A 14,894-nucleotide genomic window follows, 5' to 3' on the forward strand; every position below is an offset into this window, starting at 1 on the left:
ATGGGAGGGGGTTTCCACTTCTTTTAATACCCTCATGTCCCAAAGAAGCATGGGGAGTCACTTTACCTCGGCTGTATTTATAGCAGCAGAGCACAGGGAGACGCTGGGGTCCATGACACCCTTCATCCATCACATGCTTTCCATTTTAAAGCTCTTGGTGAGCAGGTCGGTGTTTCTGGAGCCGCGCATTCATGCTTCATACCAGCATGAGCAGCAGACCCTCGCTGGCTGCCATCTCTTTACAACGCTGACTAGATGCTGTTAAAGTTCACCGATCCTCCCGGCGCTCCTTCTGTTTTTTACCTCGTCTCTTTTTAGCTCCTCCACCCCCCCTCCCTCCCTCGTCCAACAGGGTGGAGTCTGTCAGTTGGTCCGAACGGATTTCGGGTCAACCTCCAGTCGTAGAGGGGTGCTTCTGTTTGACTCCGTCTTTTTCCTCTGGATCCCCAACCTTCAACCCACATGTGATCTTCGATATTTGGAGAAAACAGAACCAACTGCAGCAGATCCTGTTGGATTTTTCATTTGGATCGCTGGATTCAAAGTGAGGGGGCGACCAGGCCACGGAGAGACGAGCCAACAAGCAGACATGGCAGATAAAGCTGGCATGCCGGCCGGTGGGGGGGACGATGCGGGCAGCATCATGGCGCTGCTGGAGCGCGTGGCCGGCCTCATGGAGAGCGTCCAGACCACGCAGCAGCGCATGGAGGAGCGCCAGCAGGAGCTGGAGAGCACGGTGAAAACCATCCAGGCTGATGTGGTCAAGCTCACCAGCGACCATGCCAACACCAACTCCACGGTGGACCGGCTGCTGGAGAAGACGCGCAAGGTCAGCCGCCACGTCAAAGACGTCCGGGTGCGCGTGGAGAACCAGAACCTGAGGGTGAAGAAGGTGGAGGCCACCCAGGGGGACCTGCTGGCCAAGAACAAGTTTAGGGTGGTCATTTACCAGGTAAGAGCAAGTTCAGGGTGGTCATTTACCAGGTAAGCGCAAGTTCAGGGTGGTCATTTACCAAGTAAGAACGGGTTCAGGGTGGTCATTTACCAAGTAAGACCGGGTTCAGGGTGGTCATTTACCAAGTAAGAGCAAGTTCAGGGTGGTCATTTACCAGGTAAGAGCAAGTTCAGGGTGGTCATTTACCAGGTAAGAGCAAGTTCAGGGTGGTCATTTACCAGGTAAGAGCAAGTTCAGGGTGGTCATTTACCAGGTAAGAGCAAGTTCAGGGTGGTCATTTACCAGGTAAGCGCAAGTTCAGGGTGGTCATTTACCAGGTAAGCGCAAGTTCAGGGTGGTCATTTACCAGGTAAGCGCAAGTTCAGGGTGGTCATTTACCAGGTAAGAGCAAGTTCAGGGTGGTCATTTACCAGGTAAGCGCAAGTTCAGGGTGGTCATTTACCAAGTAAGAACGGGTTCAGGGTGGTCATTTACCAAGTAAGACCGGGTTCAGGGTGGTCATTTACCAAGTAAGAGCAAGTTCAGGGTGGTCATTTACCAGGTAAGAGCAAGTTCAGGGTGGTCATTTACCAGGTAAGAGCAAGTTCAGGGTGGTCATTTACCAGGTAAGAGCAAGTTCAGGGTGGTCATTTACCAGGTAAGAGCAAGTTCAGGGTGGTCATTTACCAGGTAAGAGCAAGTTCAGGGTGGTCATTTACCAGGTAAGCGCAAGTTCAGGGTGGTCATTTACCAGGTAAGCGCAAGTTCAGGGTGGTCATTTACCAAGTAAGAACGGGTTCAGGGTGGTCATTTACCAAGTAAGACCGGGTTCAGGGTGGTCATTTACCAGGTAAGAGCAAGTTCAGGGTGGTTATTTACCAGGTAAGAACAAGTTCAGGGTGGTCATTTAAGGGTAAGAACAAGTTCAGGGTGGTCATTTAAGGGTAAGAGCAAGTTCAGGGTGGTCATTTACCAGGTAAGAACAAGTTCAGGGTGGTTATTTACCAAGTAAGAACGGGTTCAGGGTGGTCATTTACCAGGTAAGAACAAGTTCAGGGTGGTCATTTACCAGGTAAGAGCAAGTTCAGGGTGGTCATTTACCAGGTAAGAACAAGTTCAGGGTGGTCATTTACCAGGTAAGAACAAGTTCAGGGTGGCCATTTAAGGGTAAGAGCAAGTTCAGGGTGGTTATTTACCAAGTAAGAACAAGTTCAGGGTGGTTATTTACCAGGTAAGAACAAGTTCAGGGTGGTTATTTACCAAGTAAGAACAAGTTCAGGGTGGTTATTTACCAGGTAAGAACAAGTTCAGGGTGGTTATTTACCAAGTAAGAACAAGTTCAGGGTGGTTATTTACCAGGTAAGAACAAGTTCAGGGTGGTTATTTACCAGGTAAGAACAAGTTCAGGGTGGTTATTTACCAAGTAAGAACAAGTTCAGGGTGGTTATTTACCAGGTAAGAACAAGTTCAGGGTGGTTATTTACCAGGTAAGAGCAAGTTCAGGGTGGTCATTTACCAAGTAAGAACGGGTTCAGGGTGGTCATTTACTAGGTAAGAACAAGTTCAGGGTGGTCATTTAAGGGTAAGAACGGGTTCAGGGTGGTCATTTACTAGGTAAGAACAAGTTCAGGGTGGTCATTTAAGGGTAAGAACAAGTTCAGGGTGGTCATTTACTAGGTAAGAACAAGTTCAGGGTGGTCATTTAAGGGTAAGAGCAATTTCAGGGTGGTCATTTAACAGGTAAGAACAAGTTCAGGGTGGTTATTTAAGGGTAAGAACAAGTTCAGGGTGGTCATTTACTAGGTAAGAACAAGTTCAGGGTGGTCATTTAAGGGTAAGAGCAATTTCAGGGTGGTCATTTAAGGGTAAGAACAAGTTCAGGGTGGTTATTTAAGGGTAAGAACAAGTTCAGGGTGGTCATTTACTAGGTAAGAGCAAGTTCAGGGTGGTCATTTACCAGGTAAGCGCAAGTTCAGGGTGGTCATTTACCAGGTAAGCGCAAGTTCAGGGTGGTCATTTACCAGGTAAGCGCAAGTTCAGGGTGGTCATTTACCAGGTAAGAGCAAGTTCAGGGTGGTCATTTACCAGGTAAGCGCAAGTTCAGGGTGGTCATTTACCAAGTAAGAACGGGTTCAGGGTGGTCATTTACCAAGTAAGACCGGGTTCAGGGTGGTCATTTACCAAGTAAGAGCAAGTTCAGGGTGGTCATTTACCAGGTAAGAGCAAGTTCAGGGTGGTCATTTACCAGGTAAGAGCAAGTTCAGGGTGGTCATTTACCAGGTAAGAGCAAGTTCAGGGTGGTCATTTACCAGGTAAGAGCAAGTTCAGGGTGGTCATTTACCAGGTAAGAGCAAGTTCAGGGTGGTCATTTACCAGGTAAGCGCAAGTTCAGGGTGGTCATTTACCAGGTAAGCGCAAGTTCAGGGTGGTCATTTACCAAGTAAGAACGGGTTCAGGGTGGTCATTTACCAAGTAAGACCGGGTTCAGGGTGGTCATTTACCAGGTAAGAGCAAGTTCAGGGTGGTTATTTACCAGGTAAGAACAAGTTCAGGGTGGTCATTTAAGGGTAAGAACAAGTTCAGGGTGGTCATTTAAGGGTAAGAGCAAGTTCAGGGTGGTTATTTACCAAGTAAGAACGGGTTCAGGGTGGTCATTTACCAGGTAAGAACAAGTTCAGGGTGGTTATTTACCAAGTAAGAACGGGTTCAGGGTGGTCATTTACCAGGTAAGAACAAGTTCAGGGTGGTCATTTACCAAGTAAGAACGGGTTCAGGGTGGTCATTTACCAGGTAAGAACAAGTTCAGGGTGGTCATTTACCAGGTAAGAGCAAGTTCAGGGTGGTCATTTACCAGGTAAGAACAAGTTCAGGGTGGTCATTTACCAGGTAAGAACAAGTTCAGGGTGGCCATTTAAGGGTAAGAGCAAGTTCAGGGTGGTTATTTACCAAGTAAGAACAAGTTCAGGGTGGTTATTTACCAGGTAAGAACAAGTTCAGGGTGGTTATTTACCAGGTAAGAACAAGTTCAGGGTGGTTATTTACCAAGTAAGAACAAGTTCAGGGTGGTTATTTACCAGGTAAGAACAAGTTCAGGGTGGTTATTTACCAAGTAAGAACAAGTTCAGGGTGGTTATTTACCAGGTAAGAACAAGTTCAGGGTGGTTATTTACCAGGTAAGAACAAGTTCAGGGTGGTTATTTACCAAGTAAGAACAAGTTCAGGGTGGTTATTTACCAGGTAAGAACAAGTTCAGGGTGGTTATTTACCAGGTAAGAGCAAGTTCAGGGTGGTCATTTACCAAGTAAGAACGGGTTCAGGGTGGTCATTTACTAGGTAAGAACAAGTTCAGGGTGGTCATTTAAGGGTAAGAACGGGTTCAGGGTGGTCATTTACTAGGTAAGAACAAGTTCAGGGTGGTCATTTAAGGGTAAGAACAAGTTCAGGGTGGTCATTTACTAGGTAAGAACAAGTTCAGGGTGGTCATTTAAGGGTAAGAGCAATTTCAGGGTGGTCATTTAACAGGTAAGAACAAGTTCAGGGTGGTTATTTAAGGGTAAGAACAAGTTCAGGGTGGTCATTTACTAGGTAAGAACAAGTTCAGGGTGGTCATTTAAGGGTAAGAGCAATTTCAGGGTGGTCATTTAACAGGTAAGAGCAAGTTCAGGGTGGTCATTTAAGGGTAAGAACAAGTTCAGGGTGGTTATTTAAGGGTAAGAGCAAGTTCAGGGTGGTTATTTAAGGGTAAGAGCAAGTTCAGGGTGGTCATTTACCAGGTAAGAACAAGTTCAGGGTGGTTATTTACTAGGTAAGAACAAGTTCAGGGTGGTTATTTACCAGGTAAGAGCAGGTTCAGGCTGGTTATTTACTAGGTAAGAACAAGTTCAGGGTGGTTATTTACTAGGTAAGAACAAGTTCAGGGTGGTCATTTAAGGGTAAGAACAAGTTCAGGGTGGTTATTTACCAGGTAAGAACAAGTTCAGGGTGGTCATTTAAGGGTAAGAACAAGTTCAGGGTGGTTATTTACTAGGTAAGAACAAGTTCAGGGTGGTTATTTACTAGGTAAGAACAAGTTCAGGGTGGTCATTTAAGGGTAAGAACAAGTTCAGGGTGGTTATTTACTAGGTAAGAACAAGTTCAGGGTGGTTATTTACCAGGTAAGAGCAGGTTCAGGCTGGTTATTTACTAGGTAAGAACAAGTTCAGGGTGGTTATTTACCAGGTAAGAACAAGTTCAGGGTGGTCATTTAAGGGTAAGAGCAGGTTCAGGCTGGTTATTTACCAGGTAAGAACAAGTTCAGGGTGGTTATTTACCAGGTAAGAACAAGTTCAGGGTGGTTATTTACCAGGTAAGAGCAGGTTCAGGCTGGTTATTTACCAAGTAAGAATGGGTTCAGGGAGGCTGAGCTTCTCTACTGCCTCATGGAGCCTCTGCAGTTTGTAAGGTGGTGATAAGATGTGGAGATGGTGCTGCATCCTAAAGCATGATCCTGTCTGATGACCGAACTCAGACCAAGTGAGAATCATTCGGACCAGCAGGGCCGTTCTGCAGCAGATTTAGCAGAACCGCCTCTGAACTCAGGGCTAAGCAGGGCTGCTGGTGGAATGGGTGCCAGAGATAGTTGGGTTCACATCCCGCCAACACAGAACGGAGCAGAAAAAGCTCTCCTGGTTGAATTTGCTGCACGATTCTCCGCTTCAGGCTCCGTCAGCAGCAGATTTATCGGTCAGAAAGGTGTTCGGCCTGTTTGTTAAAGACTCTGAGAGTCTTTGTTCGTCTCTGAGCTGAACTTTTAGTTTCTACATTTTGTTTACCCACATCTGAGGGTTTTTTAAAATGAGTGCCGGGGGGATAAATGTCTCTGAGGTTGAAATAGCAACAACACGCACGCTGGCATGCACGGCTTCAGTTTACCTCTTTGGCCTTCACAGTTAGCAGCTGCCAACACCTCTTTGGCCTGGTTATTTTAGCCCGCTGAAAGGTTACTCTGCAGAGCAGAGCTCAGAGGGAGACCTCTCACTCGGACTCAAATCCAAAGGATTATTTAGTGCTTCGGGGGGCTGAATGTTTGGGTCTTTAAGGTGTGTTGGAGGTGTGACTGAGATGCTCAGCTCAAACCTCAGCAGCTCCGGGTCAACATGTCAGCCAGCTTCCTGACCTCTGTGAGGTCACAGAATCCTGCACCGTGATTGGCTGCTGGACGTCAGGCTGCAAAGATTTCTGCTCTCTGCATCGGTGCATGTCCACTGCAGCGTGGCTCAGAGGGAGTTCTGCTCACGGCAGATGGAACGTGAGGTTCTCTCACAGGTATCCAGCGCCTCACCCGAGCTCCACAGCCTCACTCTGCTGCTCCAGAAGAAGCCAGAGGAGGCTGTAGGGGCCATTTCAGTGCAACAAATGTCATCTCAAGGCACTTAAATAATAAAGTCCAATTCAAGCCAATTGGAATTCAATTCATTGTAATCATAATTATTTACAAAATAATCCAATTCATTCATATAGAGCCAATTCAAAAACAGTTTCCTAGCTAAGGAAACCAACAGATTGCACTGAAACTTGTCTTCGGTCCAATCTCCCGTCCTGAGCGGGCCTGAGGCGACTGTGGAGAGGAACAACTCCCTTTGAACAGGAAGAAACCTCTGGCAGAACCAGAACCAGAACCAGACTCAGGAAGGGTGGCCATCCGCCTCCACCAGCTGGGGTTTGAGAAGACAGAAAAGAGGGGACAACAAACACTGTAACACCATTCAAAGGACATCTGTTGGAACAGGGAAACACGAGTTAATGACCACAATAATGTCACATGGACATAATATCATTTGGGAAAATTCTGGCCTCGTTTTGCTCGTTAGCTGCAGAGACAGTCGAGGTTCCAGTGGGCCGCTGGATCAGACCTGAGCTGCCCCCTCGTCTTATCTTGGACCAGAAGGTTTTTAGTTGTGGTTTGGATTCTAACGTTTGAGCATCACAGCTGCTGCTGTGGAAGCTTTATCAGCCCACCCGTTCGTATGTGCACACACCAAAGCATCGAACATCCCTCCGATGCTCCGTCACAAGACGTGGAAATCACATGAAAACCCGTCAGAGCTCCACCGTGCAGCATGTGCTGAGCTCTCAGAGTCTGTACTGTAAGTGTGCGTGCCAGCTGAGCGCCGACAGACCGGGTTATTCTGAGTCTGAACAGCCACCATCTCCTAATATAGCTGTCTGCTCATCCCCTGGTAAGCCTGGTCCGATGGTCCTGTGAGCTGCCGACAGGCCGCTGCCTGCAGGTTTGAGTTCGGCTGGTGGAGAAGCGCTGAAGCTGTGGGGTCAGCTGGGTCAGGTGACCTGTGACCCTCGGCCCTGATCACAACATCTAGTTTTATTCTAAACTGCATGCTCCTGCTGTGTGACAGGTATGACAGTGATGCCTCCTGTCACAGCTCTGGAAATGTCAGCCTCCCTATCGGGTGTCATATCGCGCCCATGATGCGTGTAATCAAAGCTCCTGATGCTGCTATTAGCCATGGAAGAGAGTTTAACTCATGCTGGGCTGAAAAAAACTAAATACTTCATGTTCCTGAGGTGGCAGACGGGAAGAAGGTGGCTTTGTTTCCACGGTTCAGGGGGAGTTCAGAAGGTCTGCAGCACATTTATGACCCAGAACAGTTAGAACATCAGCCCGAGCTGTTCTTTCCTGTTGGGTCGTTTCAAACCAGAGGCTCAAATGGAGGCCCAGCATCGGTGGTCAGTGTGGGCAGCTGAGGGTGGTTAAACCCTGGATCAGAGTCCGTTTGCACCTCAGTTTCAGTGTCACCTGATCTCAGGGACAGATGCACGCCATGATGCAGCCCGGAGCTGAAAGCGATCCAGCTCGGCTCCGTGTGCACGCTGCTGCTCGCTGATATGTTTAGCTTCCTGCAGCAACAGGTGCTGCAGTTTATTTATGGAGGCAGGATCCAGGCCCGCACACTAACTGCTCAGGCCTGCCTGACGCACTTTAACCGCAGACTTATACCCGACATCACATCAAGCTTTGTCCAGATTTAAACCCGACATCACATTAAACTTTGTCCAGATTTAAACCCGACATCACATCAAACTTTGTCCAGACTTAAACCGGACATCACATTAAACTTTGTCCAGACTTAAACCGGACATCACTGTCACACTTTGTCCAGACTTAAACCGGACATCACTGTCACACTTTGTTCAGACTTAAACCCGACATCCCATTAAACTTTGTCCAGACTTAAACCGGACATCACTGTCACACTTTGTCCAGACTTATACCCGACATCACATCAAGCTTTGTCCAGATTTAAACCCGACATCACATCAAACTTTGTCCAGATTTAAACCCGACATCCCATCAAACTTTGTCCAGACTTAAACCCGACATCCCATCAAACTTTTTTCAGACTTAAACCCGACATCACATTAAACTTTGTCCAGACTTAAACCGGACATCACTGTCACACATTGTCCAGATTTAAACCCGACATCACATCAAACTTTGTCCAGACTTAAACCCGACATCACATCAAACTTTGTCCAGACTTAAACCCGACATCACATCAAGCTTTGTCCAGACTTAAACCGTACATCACATTAAACTTTGTCCAGATTTAAACCTGACATCACATCAAACTTTGTCCAGACTTAAACCGGACATCACATTAAACTTTTTTCAGACTTAAACCCGACATCACATCAAACTTTGTCCAGACTTAAACCCGACATCACATCAAACTTTGTCCAGACTTAAACCCGACATCACTGTCACACTTTGTCCAGATTTAAACCCGACATCACATCAAACTTTGTCCAGATTTAAACCCGACATCACATCAAACTTTGTCCAGATTTAAACCCGACATCACATCAAACTTTGTCCTGATATAAACCCGACATCACTGTCACACTTTGTCCAGACTTAAACCCGACATCACATCAAACTTTGTCCAGATTTAAACCCGACATCACTGTCACACTTTGTCCAGACTTAAACCCGACATCACTGTCACACTTTGTCCAGATTTAAACCCAACATCACTGTCACACTTTGTTCAGATTTAAACCCGACATCACTGTCACACTTTGTTCAGATTTAAACCCGACATCACATCAAACTTTGTTCAGACTTAAACCCGACATCACTGTCACACTTTGTTCAGATTTAAACCCGACATCACTGTCACACTTTGTTCAGATTTAAACCCGACATCACATCAAACTTTGTTCAGACTTAAACCCGACATCACTGTCACACTTTGTTCAGATTTAAACCCGACATCACATCAAACTTTGTTCAGACTTAAACCCGACATCACTGTCACACTTTGTTCAGATTTAAACCCGACATCACATCAAACTTTGTCCAGATTTAAACCCAACATGACATCAAACTTTGTCCAGATTTAAACCCGAATGTCAGACTTTTAAAAGGCGTTTGGACCACAGTTCACACTCTGTCCTTTGCTCTCCTGCAGGGCGACCAGGAGGTGAAAGCCGTCACCCCAGGCAACGAGCCCGTGGAGTCCAGCGGCGCCGCCGCAGCTAAGCCCGAGGTGGAGCCCGACAAGTTCGACCTGCCTCCAGAGTCGGACGAAGAGTATATGGTGGTGGAGGAGGCGGATTCCTCATCCGCAGGCCGCACCAAGAAGACCGGCCTGAGTCGCATCGAAAGCTTCAAAGCAACCTTCTCCAAGGAGAACATGAGCAAGACCCGCGAGAACCTGGGCACCAAGGTCAACAAACTGGGCGAGCGCATTGTGACGGCAGAGAGACGCGAGAAGATCCGTCAGTCCGGGGAGAGGCTGAAGGAGACCATCACCAAGAGCGTCCCTGCGAAGCTCAACCTGAAGAAGGAGAGGACTGTGGCGGAGGGCCAGGAAGGAGCCGAGGGGGCCTCCGAGGGGGCCGCGCCCGTCCCGCCTCCCAAGGGCCACAAGGGCAGCCCGCAGGCCGCCAAGGCGGCCGACGACGAGGCCAAGGCGGAGGAGTCCGAGGTGCCGATGTACGACATGAAGCAGCTGTCATAAGCCACCGGACCCGGGCCGTTTTCTTTGGACGTGAGAAAAGCACGCAGAGCGAGGAGAGTTTCTGGGGTTTCTGCCAACGAGCAGAACTGCATCGATAAAGAAAAAACATTTGTAGAAGTTGGAGGAAGTGAGCAGAGAACAGGCCGGACACCGAGCAGCTCTGACTGAACACCAAGGCCACAGTCCAACAGAGATTCCACTGATCTCAGGAATCTAACACAGTTATCACCAGATTCGTAGTGTAAACGGTCATTTTTTTGATTTGCTGACTTTGGAAACTAATGACAGAGTTCAACTGCTCCACAAAGCTTCTCTTAAGGCCCTGCTGCTGTCCACCTGTTTGCATGTTGATGAGCTTGAAATGTTATGTAGATGGACACGAGTTTATGTATGGGGTGGTTCTGAAACGTGTAGAAAAAAGGAGGTTCTGTTAAATAAACTGGACTTTGTGTTGGGAGAATGGGATGCTTTGTTCCTGCAGAGCTCCTGGTGGGTTCTGAGGCTTTCTGAGGGCTTTCTGAGGCTTTCTGAGGGCTAACAGTTAGTCTCCACCAGGACCAAAAGCAGAATAATTTGTCACAACTGCAGTTCGGGATCAGCTCAAGGACACAGGACCCGAGAATCGGCCTCTAGTTTTTTGGACTGTTTACCGATCGCTGCCCAAAAAAAATCTGCGTTACGAAGACATAGAAACAAACGTTAAGCTCCATTTTATTCATACTAATAAAAGTTAATTATTATTAAGTATTTTTGTTTCTTGTTTATTGCCCAGAAATTGGTTAAATACTCCAGGATTTGAGAAAACTATAATTTATTAGCTCAGAAATATCTAAATATTGATGAATTAGATAAGAAAGATAAAAAAAAAGTTTTCAGGGCATTCAGATTCGGCCAGAGGGACGTCACTAAAAGATCTTGCCACTTCCACTCGTCCTTAACTCCTTATCTTACCACACAGCTGTAAATTTGAGCATAACATTGCTTTTCTGTTTGACGTATAGCTAGCTGCTCAATGTGCTACTAAAGCTGCATTTGGGCCTAAAGTTCCAGGTACTTCCAGGTGGAAAACTGGGCTAATGAGCCTCCTGACTGGCTGCTACAGGTCTGAGCTGTGGCCACAGACAGCAGTGAGGCTTCACCTGCATTCAGACTTCCTTCAGGGTTGTACCGAGCATGAAAAGTGCCGATCCACTGCTCCAACTCTCCAGCTCGTGTTGTGCTGCGTCTCCGCTCGATGAAGCGGACATGAATGATTTGAATGCTACGTTTCCAAACGGTTCCTGCTGCAGGGCTTAAGGTGTAGGTAAAAGCTCCGAACACTTAAAAAAAGTAGCCTAACCACGAGCATGATGGGGGTACAATGCCGTCCTGGTAGGGTCGGGATCGGGAGGGAAGCGCCTAAAATCTGTAGTTCCTGCAGCCACAGTCCGACTGGTTCCTGCTGACTGGTTCCTGCAACCACAGTCTGACTGGTTCCTGCAGGTGAAACTGCAACCACAGTCTGACTGGTTCCTGCAGCCACAGTCTGACTGGTTCCTGCTGACTGGTTCCTGCAACCACAGTCTGACTGGTTCCTGCAGGTGAAACTGCAACCACAGTCTGACTGGTTCCTGGTTCCTGCTGACTGGTTCCTGCAACCACAGTCTGACTGGTTCCTGGTTCCTGCTGACTGGTTCCTGCTGTCACAGTCTGACTGGTTCCTGCAGTCACAGTCAGACTGGTTCCTGCTGACCGGTTCCTGCAGTCACAGTCTGACTGGTTCCTGCAGTCACAGTCAGACTGGTTCCTGCTGACTGGTTCCTGCAGTCACAGTCAGACTGGTTCCTGCAACCACAGTCAGACTGGTTCCTGCTAACCGGTTCCTGCAGCCACAGTCCGACTGGTTCCTGCTGACTGGTTCCTGCAGCCACAGTCTGACCGGTTCCTGCTGACTGGTTCCTGCAGTCACAGTCTGACTGGTTCCTGCTGACTGGTTCCTGCAGTCACAGTCTGACTGGTTCCTGCAGCCACAGTCTGACTGGTTCCTGCTGACCGGTTCCTGCAGCCACAGTCCGACTGGTTCCTGCTGACTGGTTCCTGCAGCCACAGTCTGACTGGTTCCTGCTGACTGGTTCCTGCAGCCACAGTCTGACTGGTTCCTGCAGCCACAGTCTGACCGGTTCCTGCTGACCGGTTCCTGCAGCCACAGTCCGACTGGTTCCTGCTGACTGGTTCCTGCAGCCACAGTCTGACCGGTTCCTGCTGACTGGTTCCTGCAGCCACAGTCTGACTGGTTCCTGCAGCCACAGTCTGACCGGTTCCTGCTGACTGGTTCCTGCAGCCACAGTCTGACCGGTTCCTGCTGACTGGTTCCTAAAGCCACAGTCAGACTGGTTCCTGCTGACTGGTTCCTGCAGTCACAGTCTGACTGGTTCCTGCAGCCACAGTCTGACTGGTTCCTGCTGACCGGTTCCTGCAGCCACAGTATGACCGGTTCCTGCTGACTGGTTCCTGCTGACTGGTTCCTGCAGCCACAGTATGACCGGTTCCTGCTGACTGGTTCCTGCTGACCGGTTCCTGCAGCCACAGTCTGACCGGTTCCTGCTGACTGGTTCCTGCTGACTGGTTCCTGCAGCCACAGTCTGACTGGTTCCTGCAGCCACAGTCTGACCGGTTCCTGCTGACTGGTTCCTGCAGCCACAGTCAGACTGGTTCCTGCAGCCACAGTCTGACCGGTTCCTGCTGACTGGTTCCTGCTGACTGGTTCCTAAAGCCACAGTCTGACCGGTTCCTGCTGACCGGTTCCTGCTGACTGGTTCCTGCTGACTGGTTCCTGCAGCCACAGTCTGACTGGTTCCTGCAGCCACAGTCAGACTGGTTCCTGCTGACTGGTTCCTGCTGACTGGTTCCTGCTGACTGGTTCCTGCAGCCACAGTCTGACCGGTTCCTGCTGACTGGTTCCTGCTGACTGGTTCCTGCAGCCACAGTCTGACCGGTTCCTGCTGACTGGTTCCTGCTGACTGGTTCCTAAAGCCACAGTCTGACCGGTTCCTGCTGACCGGTTCCTGCTGACCGGTTCCTGCTGACTGGTTCCTGCTGACTGGTTCCTGCAGCCACAGTCAGACTGGTTCCTGCTGACTGGTTCCTGCAGCCACAGTCTGACCGGTTCCTGCTGACTGGTTCCTGCTGACTGGTTCCTGCTGACTGGTTCTTGCAGCCACAGTCTGACCGGTTCCTGCTGACTGGTTCCTGCTGACTGGTTCTTGCAGCCACAGTCTGACCGGTTCCTGCTGACTGGTTCTTGCAGCCACAGTCTGACCGGTTCCTGCTGACTGGTTCCTGCAGGGCGGTGGGGCTATGGCTCCTGCAGCCTGTGTAACACTGTAGCTGTGGATGGCAAAACATCCCATCATTTCTGCTAATGAAAGCGTGCGGCTGGTGTTAGTCTGTAAGCAAAGGTTGTTTAAACTTTCTGATTATTTCTACGGTAACTTTGGATTTATTTAGCTTTAGTGAGTGAGTGAGCGCATGGCTGCAGCTGATCAAACTAAACTTTATTCTGTGTTTGTCACGTTGGAAAAATAAAAGTTTACTCCAATCCTTCCTGTACGCAGAGTGCGTCTGCTCTTCTTTCAGGACAACCTCTCCTCTTAGTCTCTCTGGATCTATTCACAATTCTTCACATTTGTATAAAAATGACACTCAGAACTTTAGAGATTAAACCCAAAGAGCTGATGAAAAATGTGTTTTAAAGATCCAAGTGAAGTTTTATCAGAGATGCTCATTTTTGTGGGTAGATTCCTTACGGTTGGTTTTCCTTTCTCTGTGCATTTGGGCTTTTTTAGACTGTGTTTATGCCCGTTTATATGACCGATTCTACGGTTATCATGACTGGCTTCAGAGTGCCAGTAAATGCTCTGATGCTGTCAGAGTCAGAGCTGGAAAAACCTGAAGAACACAACGTCTGAGATGTGTGGAAATGTTCCTTTAATAAAGACATGAAACTGTGGAAATAAGATAAAAATCAACTCCTGAGTTTCAAACCGTGTATTTTCAAACACGTGCACACATTAAAGAAGCTTGCAGAAAAGTCCTCCAACACGGGCGGTGAAGGAAGAAGCGTTATCTGGGGAAGATTCCCCAGAAGAAGAGAAAGAAGCAGAAGTAGAAGAATACACGTCTCATTCAGAGCAGACCAAACTGTGGGAAAACAGAGAACTGAGAAGAAAAGTGGGGAGTCTATTCGAGTCTTTTATTGACCCTGAAGCATCAAAGACGTTGACCACGTGACGCAGACGTTGACCACGTGGCGCAGCTGCAGACGTTGACCACGTGACGCAGCCGGCGGACTACGTGCAGTCGCAGAGCAGCGCGGCGCCCCGCAGCGTCCAGTGCTCCGCCGGCTGCGCGCTCCTCAGCTGCAGGTAGAAGATGAAGTTCAGGTCGGTGCGGCGTGGCTTCCTGTAGACCGGACACGAGTACAGGCCAACCGCGCCACCGCCGCCGGGCTGACGCTTACTGTCGGCCATGTTGGCCGAGCTGACGGCGTAGACGTGCACCACCGGGAGCGGCGTGAAGAGGACCTGCGGACGGACGAGGGATTAGAACGTGTCATCTTTATCTTTTTTAAAGCCGAACAGAAACAGAACAAAATGGCTGTGTTCGAAACCGCATACTACATACTTCCATACTACATACTTCCATACTACATACCGCATACTACATACTTCCTACTACATACTGCACACTACATACTACATACTACATTCTACATACTGCATACTACATACTACATACTGCATACTGCATACTACATACTTCCATACTACATACTTCCATACTACATACCGCATACTACATACTTCCTACTACATACTGCACACTACATACTACATTCTACATACTGCATACTACATACTGCATACTACATACTCATCGATCAGACAGTATGCAGAGTG

General features: G+C 48.4%; 2 protein-coding genes across 2 annotated transcripts in view; one reads left to right on the forward strand and one right to left on the reverse strand.

Moving 5' to 3' along the window:
• The first annotated feature begins 96 nt into the window (after window positions 1-96).
• Window positions 97-10,466, forward strand: cavin4b (caveolae associated protein 4b). Its single transcript, XM_075452462.1, has 2 exons — window positions 97-952; window positions 9,406-10,466. The coding sequence occupies exons 1-2, from the start codon at window positions 590-592 to the stop codon at window positions 9,955-9,957; spliced, it is 915 nt and encodes a 304-aa protein (XP_075308577.1). The 5' UTR covers window positions 97-589; the 3' UTR covers window positions 9,958-10,466.
• Window positions 10,467-14,003: 3,537 nt separating this feature from the next.
• Window positions 14,004-14,894, reverse strand: part of dnah5l (dynein, axonemal, heavy chain 5 like) — an 89,586-nt gene continuing 88,695 nt past the window's right edge. The window contains exon 95 of the mRNA XM_075452492.1: window positions 14,004-14,519. Coding sequence (XP_075308607.1) covers window positions 14,286-14,519 — 234 coding nt within the window. The 3' untranslated portion in view covers window positions 14,004-14,285. The remainder of the gene's footprint in view (window positions 14,520-14,894) is intronic.

Source organism: Odontesthes bonariensis, chromosome 20 (genome assembly GCF_027942865.1).
Source record: "Odontesthes bonariensis isolate fOdoBon6 chromosome 20, fOdoBon6.hap1, whole genome shotgun sequence".
NCBI lineage: Eukaryota > Metazoa > Chordata > Actinopteri > Atheriniformes > Atherinopsidae > Odontesthes > Odontesthes bonariensis.

Excerpts from the sequence above, each read along its gene's own strand:
- cavin4b (XM_075452462.1), top strand. The coding sequence starts at position 590 with ATGGCAGATAAAGCTGGCATGCCGGCCGGTGGGGGGGACGATGCGGGC. Across the intron at positions 953-9,405 it reads TTAGGGTGGTCATTTACCAG|GGCGACCAGGAGGTGAAAGC; the intron begins GTAAGAGCAAGT and ends GCTCTCCTGCAG.